Source organism: Myotis nattereri (genome assembly GCF_964212035.1).
Source record: "Myotis nattereri genome assembly, chromosome: Y".
NCBI classification, from domain to species: Eukaryota; Metazoa; Chordata; class Mammalia; order Chiroptera; family Vespertilionidae; genus Myotis; species Myotis nattereri.
Window position 1 is genome coordinate 41,252,556 of NC_138094.1, and position 17,483 is coordinate 41,270,038.

Here is a 17,483-nt window from a genome sequence, read left to right on the forward strand (position 1 = left end):
CTCTTTTTTTCCCACCATAGCTCCCCTCCACCCAGTTCCCACGCCACCCTCTGCCCTTATCCGTCCCACTGTCCTCATCCATAGGTTTACAATTTTTGTCCAGTCTCTTCCTGCACCCCCACACCACTTTCCCCCCAAGAATTGTCAGTCCACTCCCGTTCCATGCCCCTGGTTCTATTATATTCATCAGTTTACTCTGTTCATCAGATTTTTTATTCACTTGATTTTTAGATTCACTTGTTGATAGATATGTATTTGCTGTTCATAGTTTTTATCTTTACCTTTTTCTTTTTACTCTGCTTAAAGAATACCTTTCAGCATTTCATATAATGCTGGTTTGGTGGTGAACTCCTTTAACTTTTTCTTACCTGTGAACTCTTTATCTGACCTTCAATTCTGAATGATAGCTTTGCTGCATAAAGTAATCTTGGTTGTAGGTTCTTGCTATTCATCACTTTGAATATTTCCTGCCACACTCCCTTCTGGTGTGAATAGTTTTTGTTGAGAAATCAGCTGACAGTCGTATGGGTACTCCCTTGTAAGTAACTGACTGTTTGCTATTGCTGCTTTTAAGATTCTCTCTTTGTCTTTTGCCCTTGGCATTTTAATTATGTTGTGTCTTGGTGTGATCTTCTTTGGATTCCTCTTGGTTGGGTTCTCTGCACTTCCTGGAGTTGTAAGTCTATTTCTTTCACCAGGTAGGAAAGTTTTCTGTCATTATTTCTTCAAATAGGTTTTCAATATCTTGCTCTCTCTCTTCTTCTGGCACCCCTATAATTAGGATGTTGGTAAGCTTGAAGCTGTCCCAGAGGCTCCTTACACTATCTTCATATTTTTGGATTCTTTTTTCATTTTGCTTTTCCGGTTGGGTGTTTTTTGCTTCTTCGTATTTCAAATCTTTGACTTGATTCTTGGGATCCTCTAGTCTGCCGTTGGATCTCTGTATGTTATTCTTTATTTCAGTTAATGTATGCTTAATTTCTAGTTGGTCCTTTTTCATGTCCTCAAGGGTCTCACTAAATTTATCATCACTTTCTAGAAAATTCTTGAAAAACCTTATAACCGTGGTTTTGAACTCTATATCCAGTAGTTTGCTTTCCTCCATTTCTGTCATTTGTGACCTGTTTATTTGTCTCCACATTTTGGCTGCTTCCCTGTGTTGGTAGAGTGGCTTTCTGTGCTAGGTGTCCTATAGGGCCCAGTGGTTCAGCCTCCCCAATTACCTGAGGTAGACACTCTTGGTGCACCCCTTTGTGGGCTTTGTGCACAGTCTTGTTGTAGTTAAGCCTTGATTGTTGTAGGTATCACTGGGAGGAATTAACCTCCAGGCCAACTGGCTGTGAGAATCAGCTGTGTCTATGGTGGGATAACTTCTGTGCTGGAAATACCCCTCTGGGGCAGGACTTGCTTAAGTGGGGCTTTGGTGCTCACTGATTCTGCCCCGAGTGTGTCCCTTATGGATCTGAGGAGTTGTAATCTGGAAGGTCCCACTCTGACCACTGCTACAATGGCTCTTGCATCTAAGGAGGTGCTAATTTAGCCTCTGCCTGAGGCTACCGGCGGGAGCTACGGAGAGATCTGCAGGTTCCTCTTCTTTGTTTGGGATTTGGAGGTGCCCAGATGAGGCCCAGCTGTGAAGCAATGCAAGCTGCTGTGGGGCCTTGGATGTTCTGGGTCTCTCTAACTCAGTTGCAGTTTGTTAGGTAATTTTAGATTGCAAAGGGCCAAGGCATTTATATGCAAAAGCCTCTGCGCACAGCTTGGGTGGGGTGGGGTCCCAGGGAATCAACAGGGGAAGCAAACAGCTATGGCTGATCCTCAGCCCTGTCCTAAGAGGCCCCGCGTCTCAGTGTCCCAGTAATCGCTGCAAGCACCTGTGAGAGAAAGCCGCTCTCGAGTTCCGAGTTCTGCCCACTGCCAGACAGTCCAGTTACTCCCAGTATGAGTCTGGGTCCCCAGAGACTTCCTGGACCTGGAGTTAAGAGCAGTCGAGGGCTTGTGACTCCCTCCCAATTCAAAAAGACAGCCGCGTCCTCATTTGCCAGCCCTTGCCACGTGCGCCTCTGTACCTCTGCACTTTACTTCCGCACTTCCTGAGTCTCTGTGTGCTTTTCTCTTTCCTTCTAGTTGTAGAATTTCCACTCAGCCAGCATTCCTGTAGTTCTGGATGATGTCAGTTTTGTCTTTTAATTGTATTTTTGAAGTTGTTGTGGGAGGCAGCAATTTCCGGTGTTTACCTATGCCGCCATCTTGGTTTTCTCTCTATTTCTAGGATTTTTATGGTTCACGAATTACATTTAATTTTTTTTTATCCATTTTGAGTTTGTTCTTGTGTATGGTGTAAGTTGGTGGCCTAGTTTCATTTTTTTGCATGTTATCTATCCAATTTTCCCAACCCCATTTATTGAAGAGACTGTCTTGACTCCATTGTATGCTCTAGTCAATTATTAATTAAGCATAATGGCTTGGGTCAATTTCTGGGGTCTCTGTTCTGGTCCATTGGTCTATATGCCTGTTCTTGTACCCACTGTTTTGATTATAGTGGCTGTATAGTATTACTTTAAATCTGGTATTAAGATTCCTCCAACTTTTTTTTTCTTTCTCAAGATTGCTACAGGTATTTGGGGTCTGTTTTAATTACTTATAAATATTTGGAGTATTTGTCCTAGCTCTGCAAGGTATGCTGTTAGTATTTTAAGAGGGACTGCACTGAATCAGTAGATTGCCTTCAACAGTATGGGAATTTTAATGATGTTGATTCTACCAATCCATAAACACAGTATGTTCTTCCACTTATTTATTTCTTCTATCTCTTTTTCAATGTTCTATAATTTTAAGAACAGGTTCTTCTGCCTCCACGGTTAAGTTTATTACTAAGTAATTAATTCTCTTGTTGCAATGGTAAATGAGATTGTTTGTTTAGTTTCTCGTTCTGAGAATTCATTATTGTTATATAAAAAAGCCATAAATTTTGGGGTGTTGATTTTGTATTCTGCTACATTGCCAAATTCATTTATTAAACCGAGTAATTTTTTGGTATAGTCTTTAGGGTTTTCTAGTTACAATATCATGTCATCTGCAAATAGAGTTTTAATTCCTTTTTTCCAATTTGGATGCCTTTTGTTTCTTCTCCTCTTCTGAGTGCTGGCTAGGACTTTCAGTACTATCCTTCCAGTACTATAATAAAAGCTTAATATGCTAATAATACACTAAGGCCGCTCAACCATTCCCTATGATGTGCACTGACCACCACGGTGCAGATGCTCTGACCGGTAGGTTGGCTTGTTACTGGGGTCCAGCCGATGAAGACTGAGTGAGATGGGCCAGTCCCTCCCTGGCCCCAATCACACACTGATGGGGTTCCTTGGCCTGGCCTCTGCCCTCTCGCAATTCAGGATGCCTGAGCGCATGTCAGAGAGCCGGTTTTAGCCCAATGCTGAAGGCCAGGCCAAGGTACCCCATGGTACATGAATTTGTGCACAAGGTCTCTAGTGTTGAATAGGAGTGGTGAAAGTGACTTCCTATTCTTGTTCCTGTTCTTAGGGCAAATGGTTTTAGTTTTTCCCACTGACTATTGTATTTTTTGGAAGTTTGTCATATATGACCTTTATCATATTGAAATATGCTCCCTCTATTTCCACTTTGCTGTGGGTTTTTATAAAAAATGGGTGTTGAATTTAGTCAAATGATTTTTCTGCATCTATTTATATGATCATGTGATTTTTAACTTGCAATTGGTTTAGGCGATATATCACATTTATTGATTTCCAGCTATTGTACCAGCCTTGCATCTCTGGAATAAATACCACTTGGTCATGGTGTATGATCTTTTTAATACGTTGCTAGATTCAATTTACAAATATTTTGTTGATAATTTTAGCGTCTATTCATCAGGGATATTGGCCTGTACTTCTCTTTCTTTGTAGTGCATTTAGTTACTTTTGGAATTAGGATAATGCTGTCCTCATAAAAAGAACTTGGAAATGTTCCTTCCTTTAGGGTTTTTTTTAGAGTAGTTTGAGTAGTATAGATGTTAGTTCTTTGAATTTTTGGTAAAAAATACTCCCCTGTGAAGCCGACCGGACCCGGACTTCTGTTTCCTGGCAGTTTTTTGATTACTCCCTCTATTTCAACAGTTGTTATTGGCACATTTAGGTTTTCTGCTTCTTCCTAATTGTTTTGGGAGACATTATTTTCCAGGAATTTGTCCATTTCATCCACATTGTCCAGTTTGTTGGCATAGTTGTTCACAGTATTTTTTAAATAATTCTTTGTATTTCTGTGGTATCTGTCTGCTTTCGTTTCCAATTTTATTTGAGTTCTCTCTTTTCTACATTAGTCTGGCTAATGGTTCATCAGTTTAGTTTTTATACTTTTAAAGAACCAGCTCTTCGTTTCACTGATTTTTTTTTTTAGTCTCTATGTCATTTCTTTATGCTCTAATTATTATTTTTTTCCTTCAATTTACTCTGAGTTCCTCTTGTTCTCTTTCTAATTTAGTTGTAAAATTAAACGGTTTATAGTTGATTTTTCTTGCATTTTGACGTAGGCCTGTAGTCCTCTGAACTTCACTCTCAGGACTGCTTTTGCTGTGTCCCAGATATTTTGGGTTGTTGTTTATTCATTTTCATTTGTTTCCAGGAAGTTTTTAATTTTTTTCTTGATCTCGTTGGTAACCCATTCCATTTAATAACATGCTATTAATGCTTTAGGGCATTTTCACTTAAGTTGATTTCTAATTTCAATCCACTCTGAACTGAGAAGACGCTTGTAATGATTTCAATCTTGTAGAGACTTGTGTCCTAATATGTGGTCTATCTTTGTGAATGACCTGAGTGCACTTGAGAAGAATGTATATTCTGCAGTTTGGGGGTGAAATGTTCTATAAGTTGTCAATTAAATCCACTTGAACCAATGTGTCCTTTATAGTCACTGTTTCCTTATTAATTTCTGTCTGGAAGATCTGTCCAGAGAAGTAAGCAGGGTGTTAAAGTTCCCTGCTATGACTGTACTGTCGATCTCTCCTTTAAAGTCTTCTAGAAATGTTTTTAAATATATTTAGATGCTCCTATACTGGGTGCATATGTGTCTACCAGAGTTATTTCCTCTTGTTGGATCAATCCCTTTAGTATTATGTAGTGATCTTTGTTGTCCCTTGATGGCCTTCATTTTGAATGAGTACTGCTGCTCCAGCTTTTTATTTCTATTTGCATGGAAAGTTTTTGCCACCCATTCTCTCTCATTTTGTGTGTTTTTTTCTTCTGAGATGTGTCTTTTTTAGGCAACATATAGTTGGGTCATATGTTTGTATCCATTCAACTGCCCTATGCCTTTCGATTGGATCATTCGATTCATTTACATTTAAGGTTATTATCAATAGGTGCTCATTTATTGCCATTTAAATTCTATATGGCTAGGTTTCACTCTCTATTTTTTTTTTATATATTTTATTGATTTTTTACAGAGAGGAAGGGAGAGGGATAGAGAGCTAGAAACATCGATGAGAGAGAAACATCGATCAGCTGCCTCTTGCACACCTCCTACTGGAGACGTGCCCGCAACCAAGGTACATGCCCTTGACCGGAATCGAACCTGGGACCCTTCAGTCCGCAGGCCGACGCTCTATCCACTGAGCCAAACCGGTTTGGCACACTCTCTATTTCTTATTATTATAGCAGTCCCTTTAGCATTTCTTACTGCTGGCTTGGTGGTAATGTACTCTTTTAGCCATTTTTTTTTTTTTTTTTTTTGTCAAGGAAGCTCTTTATTTGACCTTCTATTTTGAATGATAGCTTTGCTGGATATAATAACCTTGGTCTCAGATCCTTGCATTCCATTACCTTCAGTACTTCATGACATTGCTTTCTGGCCTGTAGAGTTTCTTATGAGAAATCAGGTGTCAGCCTTATGGAGCTCCTTTGCAAGTAAGAATTTGCTTTGCTCTTGCTGCCTTTAATGTTCTGTTTTTAATTTTTGACATTTTAATTCTGATGTGTCTAGGCATGGGCCTGTTTGGGTTCTTTGTGCGTCCTGTACTTGTGTGACATTTTCCTTTAGCAGGTTAGAAAAAGCTTTCTGCTATTATTTCTCTCCCTTTCTGCCTCTTCTGACATACCTGCCATTCAAATACTGTTTCATTTCATGTCCCACAGCTCCCTTAAGCTGTCCTGTGTTTTGTTTTTTCTTTTTGGTTATCTGAGTGGTTTTTTTAACCTTGTCTTCTAATTCATTGATTCAGTCCTCAGCCTTCCCTAATCTGCTGTGTATTCCTTCCAATGTGTTCTTTATTTGTGCTGCCATTCTTTATTTGTGACTGTTCTTTTTTCACAGTTACTATATCTTTTCTCATGCTGTTGAGCATCTTTACCATCATTTTTGTGAAATGTGTTTCAGATGAATTTCTTATCTCGGTTTCATTTATCTCTTCTTCTGGACAATTCTCTTGTCCTTTCATTTGTGGATTGGTTCTTTTTTCCTCATTGTGTCTGCCCATTTGTTTTGTGACTATGTATTAGGTCGATCTACTAAGCCTCTCAATCTTTAGTGCAGGACTTTTGTCAAGAAAGCTTTCCGACTAATTATATGAGGCTGACTAATAGGATTCTGATTTATCTGCCCCCAGGCAATCACCCATAGATGTGGCAAGAGTTTTTCTCAACAGCATATGGTAACTGCTTCTGCCTGGAGGCTGTTAGTCTCGGAAGGAGCAAGGAATTTTCCAATAGGGTAGGTCTGCAGACTTTCCCCCCAGGTAATGACACCTGTATAGCAATTGTCTGCATGAGAAAGATGACCTCTGCGGTGTGAAGGAATGGCTCAGCATGGGAAACTGGGCTGTCTATCCCAGAGCCCTCCATCCTTGCTATTGCTAACTGAGCTCCAATCCACTCTGCTGTTCCTCTTTCGGAGCACAAGTAGGGGGCTCCACAGTGAATTTTATGTGTTGGCCCTTTAAGAGGGTACCTGAATTTCCAGCCATCTCTCCTTGGTGGACAGCTACCCTGCTGCTTTACACAACCAGATATTCTATGGGTATCTTCTCAGTTCTGGTTCTCTCTGCTGAGGGGCCCAGCTTGGGAATTAGACTCCACAGGTCTAAGTGGCAACTATCCACAGCTGAGATGTCTCTGTTGCCTGTCGGGGCCAGCCAGCCCTTTTGCACCTCCACTCTCCTACCAGCTTCTATGCAGTCTCCACTTGGTCCTTGAATATCAGAGTTCTCTCCAGAGAGTCTTCCACTGATTACTCAGTAAGTTTTTCTATATTTTAGTTGTAATTCCAGTTTGGAATTCCATGCAGCATCCATTTACTCAATCACCATTTTTAATCTTAGATCTGGCTTTTAAAAAATGTTTAAGTTTTTCAAAGAGAAGGTAAGTGACATAGGACAGGAACTTGAATGTGAATAAACAAAGAAAAGCATTTGAGGACAAGTTGAAAGTAAAATAAATAACTTGTATTTCTTATTCTTAAATAACAACAATTTTTTCAAAATAATATAAGCGAGAAGGTATTCAATGATAAAATATCAGAGGGCGGGATTAGGAATAATTTGTCATTATAAGTAATTTAACTAACCATGGAGCTGTATAGTGTTACAGTTTGTATGTTGCAAACTCTAAGGCAACCACTAAAAATGTTAAAAAAAAAAAGTGTTAATAAAAAGGAAAAGGGAATCATAAAATTTTCAACTGGAACAAAAAACAAACAAACTTAAAGATAAAAATAAAAATGTGGATAAGGGCTATAAATAGAAAAAAATAAATAGAAGATGTATTATTGAAATTATTTCAAGAATAATTTTAAACATCAGCAATTTAAATATTTAAGATGGAGTGGATCAAAAAGCAAAATCCAACTTGAACTTAGTTAATTTAAAGCTTGTTTAAAAGTTAGATATAAAAGCAAATATAGGTTAAAATTCAAAGGACGAAGAAAGATGTAGAAAACAGAGTCAACTTATCTTTGACAAAGGAGCAAAGATAATACAATAGAGAAAAAAATAGTCTTTCAACAAATATTGCTGGAATAACTGGCTATTACATTTTTAAAAAGGGGGGGAGCATACTAAAACTAGATCATATACACTTCACAAAAATTAACTCAAACTGAATCAGAGACCTAAATGTAAAATGCAAAACTTAAACCTCATAGAATATAACACAGGCAAAATTGTATGACAATGGGTTTGGCGATTACTTTTGACACACCATCAAAGGCATCATACATTAATGAAAGAATTGATAAAACTGGATTTCACTAAAATTACCAATGTGTTTCATGAAAGAAAAGGTACAGATTGAGAGAAAACATTGCAAACTACAGGACTATTATCCAAAATATAAAAAGAACTCTTAAAAGTCATCAATAACAAAACCTCACTAAAAAATGAGCAAAAGTCCTGTACAGACACCTTACAAAGAGGATATACAGATAGCAAATAAGTATACGAAAAGTTGTTCAACATGTCATCAGAAAATAGCAAATTAAAAAAAAACAAGCAATGAGATTTCACACACATCTGTTAGAATGGCCAAAATCTAAAACCCTTACACATCAAATGCAGGTAAAGATGTGCAGCAACAGGAACTCTCATTCATTGTTGGTGGGAAACTAAAATGGTACAGCCACCCTACTTATATGGCAGGGGAGATACCTTGATCATAAAATGGTACAGTTTGGCAGTTTCTTATAAAACTAAACATACTGAGAACCAAGATGGCAGCATAGGTATAAACTTGTACGTGCTGCCTGCCACAACAACATTAAAACTACAACTATAAGACAAAACAGCTATCATCCAGAACCAAGGGAAAGCTGGCTGAGTGGAAGTTCTACAACTAGAAGGAAAGAAAAAAGCGCACTGAGTCTGGGTAGGAAGTGCAGAGGTACCAAGAACACAGGTACAAAGGCGTGCGAGAGGCAGCTGCACCTGGTTGCGTGGTTTTTTTCAATCGGAAGGGGATACAAGCTCTCGAATGCACTGAACTCATTTATGGCGAGACTCTGGGGTCCCAGACTCCTACGGGGAGAAACTGGACTGTCTTGCAGCGGGTCGGAGAGCGAGGGTGGCATTTTCGCAGAACTGCTCCCAGGAATCATTGTTGCTGTGCAGGCGCGGGACTCGGGGACGCAGAGAACCAGAGTTGCAGAGAAGGCTGACAATAGCCATTGTTGTTTGCTCCGCCCTGGTGATTCTCTGAGACCCCACCCCACTCAATTTACATCCCCAAGCTGTGCGCAGAGGCGCAAAGGAATCATCTGCGCTTCTGCAGCCTAACCTAACAAACTGCAGCTGGGTCAGAGAGCTCCAAAGCTTCCAAACCCCAAACAAAGAAGAGCAATCTACTGATATCACTGTAGCTCCTGCTGGGTAGACTCACACAGTGGTTGACTTGGAGATCCCGGAGCCAGGGTACCCCTAGTCAGACACCAGATTTCAACTCCTCACATCCATAAGGGACACACTCAAGAAGCAGACTCAGTGAGCACCAAAGCCCCACTGAAGCAAGTCCTGCCCCATAAGGGTGTCTCCAGCACAGCAGTTCTTCCACTGTAGACACAGCGGGTCCTCGCAGTCAGCCAAAAATGCAGAGACAAAGAAACATGTCACAAATGAAAGAAATGGAGGAAAGCAAACTAATTGAGGACATAGAGTTCAAAACCACAGATAAAAGGTTACTCAAGAATCTTCTACGAACCTCCGAGGAACTTAGTGAGACCTTCAAGAATATTAATGAGAATGCCAAAAAAAAAAATAGAAAAGGAGCAGTCAGAAATTAAACATACACTGACTGAAATTAAAAATACTATACAGAGATCCAATAGCAGACTAGAGGATCCCAAGAATCAAGTCAAAGGTTTGAAATACGAAGAAGCAAAAAACACCCCTCCGGAAAAGCAAAATGAAAAAAGAATCCAAAAATATGAAGATGGTGTGAGGAGCCTCTGGGACAACTTCAAGCATACCAACATCCAAATTACTGGGGTGTCAGAAGAAGAGAGAGAAAGCAAGATACTGAAAACCTATGAGTTTTCATGACAGAAAACTTCCCTACCTGGTGAAAGAAATAGACTTACAAGTCCAGGAAGCGAAGAGAACCCCAAACAAAAGGAATCCAAAGAGGACCACACCAAGACACATCATAATTAAAATGCCAAGAGCAAAAGACAAAGAGAGAATCTTAAAAGCAGCAAGAGAAAAACAGTTAGTTACCTACAAGGGAGTACCCATACGACTGCCAGCTGATTTCTCAACAGAAACCATGCAGGCCAGAAGGGAGTGGCAAGAAATATTCAAAGCGATGAATAGCAAGAACCTACAACCAAGATTACTCTACCCAGCAAAGCTACCCTGTAGAATTGAAGGTCAGATAAAGAGCTTCACAGACAAGAAAAGTTAAAGGAGCTCATCACCACCAAGCCAGTATTATATGAAATGCTGAAGGATATTCTTTAAGATGAGGAAGAGCAAGAAAAAGGAAAAGATAAAAATTATGAACAACAAAGTGACAACAAATAAATATCTATCAACAAGTGAACCTAAAAATTAAGTCAGAATAAACTGGTGAATATAATAGAAGCATGGGCATAGAAAGGGAGTAGACTTACAATTCTTGAGGGGGAAGGAGGTGTGGGGGGTGCGGGAAGAGACTGGACAAAAATCTTACACCTATCAATGAGGACAGTGGCAGGGGGTAAGGACATGGGATGGGGTGGGAACCAGGTGGAGGGGAGCTATGGGGGGAAAAAGAGGAACATCTGTAATAATCTGAACAATAAAGATTTATTAATTTAAAGAAAAAAATAAGTAAATAAGTAAATAAATAAATAAATACAAGACCAAACCCTCACCAATGTCCACAAAAGTAAACTATTTAGGCCATGAAAAAAAAACAATAAAAATAACCCACGAAAAACTAAACATACTGTAATCATACAATCCATCAATCACATGCATAGGTGTTTATTTAAATAAATTGAAAATTTAGGTCCCCCCAAAAAACTGAATATGGGTGGATGTTTATATTAACTTTATTCAAAAGTACTAAAACTTGGAAGCAACCAAGAACCAAGATATTCTTCAGACATACAACGAATAAAATGTTTGAGTGTTTATTTATTTACTAGGGGCCCGGTGCACGAAATTCGTGCACTGGGTGTGTGTGTGTGGGGGGGGGGGGGGTTGGGGGAGAGTGTCCCTCAGCCCAGCCTGCCCCCTCTCACATACTGGGAGCCCTCAGGCGTTGACCCCCATCACCCTCCGATTGCCTGATCGGTCCCTTGCCCAGGCCTGACGCCTCCGCCAGAGGTGTCAGGCTTGGACAGGGGACCCCCATCTCCCCCCGATCACTGGCTCTGGCCTCCACCCAGGCCTGAGGCCTCTGGCCCAGGAATCATGCCTGGGCAGGGGACCCCCATCTCCCTCTGATCGCTTGCTCCACCCCCCGCCCAAGCCTGACGCCTCTGACCCAGGCTTCAGGCCTGGGCAAGGGGACCATCATATCCCCCCAATCCCCGGCTCCGCCCCCCACCCAGGCCTGATGCCTCGGCCAGAGGAGTTGACCCTCATCACCCTCCGATCACCAATCACCGGATCGGCCCCTTGACCAGGCCTGAGGCCTCCGGCAGAGGTGTCAGGCCTGGGCAGGGGACCCCCAGCTCCCCACGGTTGCAGGCTCCGCTCCTGCTCAGGCCTAACACCTCTGGCCTAGGCGTCCGGCCCAGGCAGCGGGGACCTGCAGTGGCAGTGGGGGGCGCCGCGATCGTGGGCTTCGCTTTAGGCCCAGGCAAGGGACCCCTAGCTCCTGGGACTGCCAGCTTTGACCTTGCCCAGCTCCCATCGCTGGCTCCACCCTTACTTCCTGCTATCACTGGCCAGGCGGCAAAGGCGCCTGATTCTCCGATCTTAGCTCCCCCCTGGGTTTCAGATCACTGTCAGTGGCAGGGGGCTTCTTCCTGCTTTCCCTTTCGCCTCCTTGCATTGTGCCTACATATGCAAATTAGCCGCCATCTTGTTGGCAGTTAACTGCCAATCTTAGTTGGCAGTTAATTTGCATATAGCCCTGATTAGCCAATGAAAAAGGTATCGCCGTACGCCAATTACCATTTTTCTCTTTTATTAGTGTAGATTTTTAATTTTTTAAAAAAATATATATTTTATTGATTTTTTACAGAGAGGAAGGGAGAGAGATAGTTAGAAACATCGATGAGAGAGAAACATTGATCAGGTGCCTCCTGCACATTTCCTACCGGAGATGTGCCCGCAACCAATGTACATGCCCTTGACCGGAATCGAACCTGGGACCTTTCAGTCCGTAGGCCGACGCTCTATCTACTGAGCCAAACCAGTTTCGGCTTGTGTGTTTTTTTACAGAGAGCTATCAAGCTATGAAAACAGAGAAAAGCTTAAAATGCATAAGACTAACTGAAAGAAGCCAATCTGAAAATGCTACTTTCTGATGTAAAATATATTATATTTTGGAAAAGACAAAACTATAAAGCCAGATAAAAAAAAACAGTCATGGCCCAGGGTTTCTGGAAGGGAGGAATGAAAGGACTAGTTTTTAAGGCAGTGATAAAATTATAACAGTGTATCAATAAACCTAAACATTTGTAGAAAATCCATAATATTCAAAAGTGAAGTGTAATATAAACTATAGCTTATGTGATAACGATGTGTCAATGTAGTTTCTTTCACTGATTTTTAACATACCATTCTGGTGGAGGAGGATAAATGATTAGGGGCAGGCATATGGAAACTCTGTACATTCTGCTCAACTCTATTGTGAACTGAAAAACTAAAAAGCCTATGAAAAATGAAAAAAGGCCTGGCTGGCATGGCTCAGTGATCCATGAACCAGGAGGTCATGGGTTGGATTTCGAGTCAGGGCACATGCTCAGGTTGCATTCAGGAGGCAGCCGATCAATATTTCTATCTTTCTGTCCCTCTCCCTTCCTCTCTTTCTCTAAGAAAAACAATAAAAGCGTATTAAAAAATAAAAACAAAAATAAAACGAGAACATTTAAAATGGTTGGATTTAGGGTAATTTATAAAAGACAACATAAATAGTAAGCGCTTTAAATATGAGGACAGGAAAAGACATCCCTCATAACAATAACCCTCCTCCCTCTCATAAAATGTAGTAAAGTTATACTAACACAAGAATACACAAATGTAGATTTACAATTGTGAGTATACAAAACACAGTTTATTCATTTGTTATTTATTATTGTACTATATTTGCATTACAACTATACACTTACTTTATAGAATACAACTACAAAGTAAGTATATGACAACCACCACTATGTGTGAGATCTTAAGGTAGCAAGAATTACTGAAGATTAAAGAGATCTCTCTTTAGTTAATGGGCCAATCACACACAAAAAAATAAATAAAACTATTTTCAGTTTTGTACGCATCTTGTAAGTTCAAAATATATCTAGCTAGAATTACTAAAACAGTGAAATGGGTAAGTCCACAGTTCCAGGTAGTGATTAACAGATGTCTTAACTAGTAATAAAACACCTAATTTATTTATTTTTAAAATAGAGGCCCGATGCATGAAATTCTGTACTCATTGGGTGTGTGGGGCGGCGGGGTTGGGAGGATCCCTCAGCCTGGCCTGCAACCTCTTGCAGTCTGGGAGCCTTTAGAGGATGTCCAACTAATGGCTTACGCCTGCTCCCCACTTGAGCAAGCCTAAGCCAGCAGTCGGACATTTTTAGTGTTGCCGTGGAGCGGAGAGGGTCCCAACGACACCACCGTTGCGCTCACCAGTCAAAAGCCCGGCTCAGTGCTTCTGGCTGAGTGGCGCTTTCCCGGTAGGAGCACAGTGACCACCAGTGGGCAGCTCCTGCATTGAGCATCTGCCCCCTGGTGGTCAATGCAGGTCAGCGACTGGTTATTCTGCCATTCAGTTGATTTGCATATTAGCCTTTTATTATATAGGATATATTATTATTGATTTCAAGGAGGAAGGGAGAGGTAGATAGAGAGAAACATCAATGATCAGAAAGAATCATTGATAGGCTGCCTCCTGCATGCTCCCTACAAAGACTGCAACTCGGGCATGTGCCCTTGACCGGAATTGAACCTGGGACCCGTCAATCTGCAGACTGATGCACTGTCCACTGCACAAACCTGGCTAGGACAAAACCAACTGATTTAAAACAGAACAAAACAAGGCTACTTGGAACATATGTTAAGTATAATGAGCAAACTGCGAATAACTCAACTGACATGTATAATGAATGCCACATCATCTATAATAATAAAAGCTAATTAGACCAGACACCCTTCAGGATGAAGCTGGGGCTGCAAGGGAAGCCCAGGTCCCGGGTGCCTGCTGGTGGACAGAGGAAAGCCCAGGACATTGGTGCCTGCCAGTGAACGGAGGGAAGCCTGGGTTGTGGGTGCTAGAGGGAAGCCAGTGCCAGCAGCCAAGTGAAGGAAGGCCTATTCTTGCACGCATTTTGTGCATCGGGCCTCTAGTCCTATATAATAAAAGGCTAATATGTAAATTGTCCCTTGATTGGGAATTCGACCAGGGGGGGAGGCTGCCTGGCTAACTGCCTGTGGCCCCTCACCCCGGCTGGCCTCCATCTGTGCACGAATTCATGCACCAGGCCTCTAGTAATATATAATTTTTCTTCAAGTACTTAGTAAATTAAAATACATTGGGCAATGTCTCAATAGATTCCCAAGTAATGACATCACTAACAAAATACAATCTCTGTCCACAAAGGATTTGAGTAGAAAGTCTTCCAACTGCTTAAAAATGAAGCACATGTTATAAAATTTTAAAAAAATCTTAACATCCCAGAAGAATGAGAGCACAAATTTTAAAAGATGTTAACTAAATGACAGGAGATAGAAAATACATCAAAAGTCATGGAATGTGATTTGGCAAGATTTACAGTATTTAGAAAATATGAAAACAAAAAGCTGTACAATTATCTAAATTTCCTTAATAAGAAACCAGAAAATAGCAAACCAAACCCAAAGGAGTGAACTAATAAAGATTAAAAATAACATATACAAATGAAAATACAAAACAAAGAGAATAATTTGCACAATGTAGTAAAATTGATTAATCCTTCCTAAAACTGAACAAGAAAAAGTAAAAATTACCAAAATTAGAAATAAAGGACTAATGTTAAGCCTTTTACAATTATTTTCCATTTATCATATAAAAATAATTCCAAAGGGGAAAAAAAAAAGATTTCCATGCAGGCATGCATAAAACTTTGACACTGCAACTAAGGCTTACATATTATTATATTATTTAATCAGAGTCATAAGGTTAGTGTGCTTATAAATAAAGGGTACAATGACTGCTTTTATGTTTTTGCCCTCAAATTCACTCACAAGGTCTTACATAAAAAAGAAACAAAAGCAGAATTACACTCTCAAACATGTACAGTAGGTTTTTAGTTGCTAAGAGTCTCAGTAATGTTTAAGTGTATCTTATAATGACAATAGCTTTGATGATAACTTTACAAATTATTCACGGTGTGTGACATTGTTTAGCCCCAGAATAACAAAGCCTTGATGTCCTACCTGATTCTGTTGGAAAGGAGGCTGAGACTGTCCATCAGGAGTATGGCCCTGGCTGTCATCCCCTCCTATTGGAGAGCCACGAGTTGTGGCTGTCATACTGGACACAGAACAGATCTTTGCTACTGTATCTGTTTATGTCGTTGTTGTAAGAGAAGAAATCATAGTCCACCTATAGAAGATAAAATGCCAGCATATGTCAGCCTTAAAATCTTGAACTCAAGGACAGACCATCTTGCATAGACCATTTCATAACCTAAAAGCAGAAAAAAAGGCATGCGTTTTTAAATATAAAATATAAATAATGAGGCATTCCAATTGTCAATGTTTACTAACAGCACCAGAATCTATATGCTGTAAACTCAATTTAAATTCATATTGTTGTACCAGTGGTTATAAGAAACCATAAAGGTACAGTCTTAATACTATTTATAATTTAAGAGGAAATTTAAGGTTCTTAGTTCTCATTTTTGACTCAGAATCTGTAATATGACTATCAAATGCTGCCTTAAATACACTGTGAAAATATAAATACTCAAAAGCAGGATGAAGATTTCTTTTTTAGTAAGTAAAATGAAAAACGAAATTCAGAGAAAAACAATATGATTTTATAAGGATAAGATTAAGACTAAGTAGATAAAAAAATCCCTGGTATATACATACATACACACCTCTATGTAGTCCCCCCTAAAAATCAGTCTCTGTTTCACTTTTATTTTCTGTATATAGACATTCTCATTTAAAAAGTTGTATAGGAAGCAGATGATTTTTAATCCCACAAAAAAACAACTATACTAAAATCTCAATATAATAAACTAATTTGGGCGAAGGGGTGTCCCTTAGAGCCAAAAGTGCATTACATAAAAAAGGTTTTTCTAAATGTGTACATTAAAATTTAGACAAATTAGTTTACATGTTTTTACTTATGTAGACACATTTGTATAAATTAAAATTAAGTATGTGTGAAGTCTAATATCACAGAAAAGTTTTCTATATGTATTATAGTAACTTTAAATTTATTCTGAATAGGTCTAGTAAATTTGTGCATTCAGCAGTCACCAAACAAACAAATGAAGCCCTAGCTGGTTTGGCTCAGTGGATAGAGCATCGTCCTGTGGACTGATGGGTTCCGGGTTTGAATCATGTTAAGGGCACATGCCAGGTTGCGGAACTGGTACCCAATGGGGAGCGTACAGGAGGCAGCTGATAAATGATTCTATTTTACCATTGACTAGAGGCCCGGTGCATGAATTCATGCACGGGTGGGGTCCAGCCAGTGCTCCATAATTGGGGCCATGGGCAGTTGGCAGGCCAGCCCCACCCCCGATCGGGGTGGGGGGGGGGGCATTTGGGGGTGGAGCTGGCCAGGGTGAGGGGCTGCAAGCCATTGGCCAACTGGCCAGCCCTGACCCTGCTCAAACTCCCAGTTAAATTCATGGTCGAACTCCTGGTTAAGGGGACAATTTGCTTATTATCCTTTTATTATATAGGACTAGAGGCCCGGTGCATGAAATTTATGTAGGTGGAGGAGGGAGGGCGCGTCCCCTCAGCCCAGCCTGCATCCTCTCCAATTCAGGACCCCTCAGGGGATATCCGACTACCAGATTAGGCCCAAACTGGCAGTCGGACATCCCTCTCACAACCCAGGACCACTGGCTCCTAACTGCTCACTTGCCTGTCGGCCTGGTTGCCCCGAACTACCCCCACACGAGCCTAGTCACCCCCAACTGCCCCCCCCTCACCGGCCTGGTCACCTCTAACTGCCCCCCACAAGCCTGGTCACCCCACACGGCCTGCTGGTCATTACTGTTACCGTGACGGCGTCCTGGACAATTTGCATGTTCTTCTATTATTAGTATAGATTTTTCTACTCCTCTCTCCCTCTCTCCCTTCCTCCCTGAAATCAGCAAATATCCTATAC

General features: G+C 40.6%; 1 protein-coding gene across 1 annotated transcript in view; it reads right to left on the bottom strand.

Moving 5' to 3' along the window:
* Positions 1 to 17,483, bottom strand: part of LOC308512203 (ubiquitin carboxyl-terminal hydrolase 9X-like) — a 254,107-nt gene that overhangs the window by 203,503 nt on the left and 33,121 nt on the right. The window contains exon 2 of the mRNA XM_081082000.1: positions 15,566 to 15,818. Coding sequence (XP_080938126.1) covers positions 15,566 to 15,661 — 96 coding nt within the window. The 5' untranslated portion in view covers positions 15,662 to 15,818. The remainder of the gene's footprint in view (positions 1 to 15,565; positions 15,819 to 17,483) is intronic.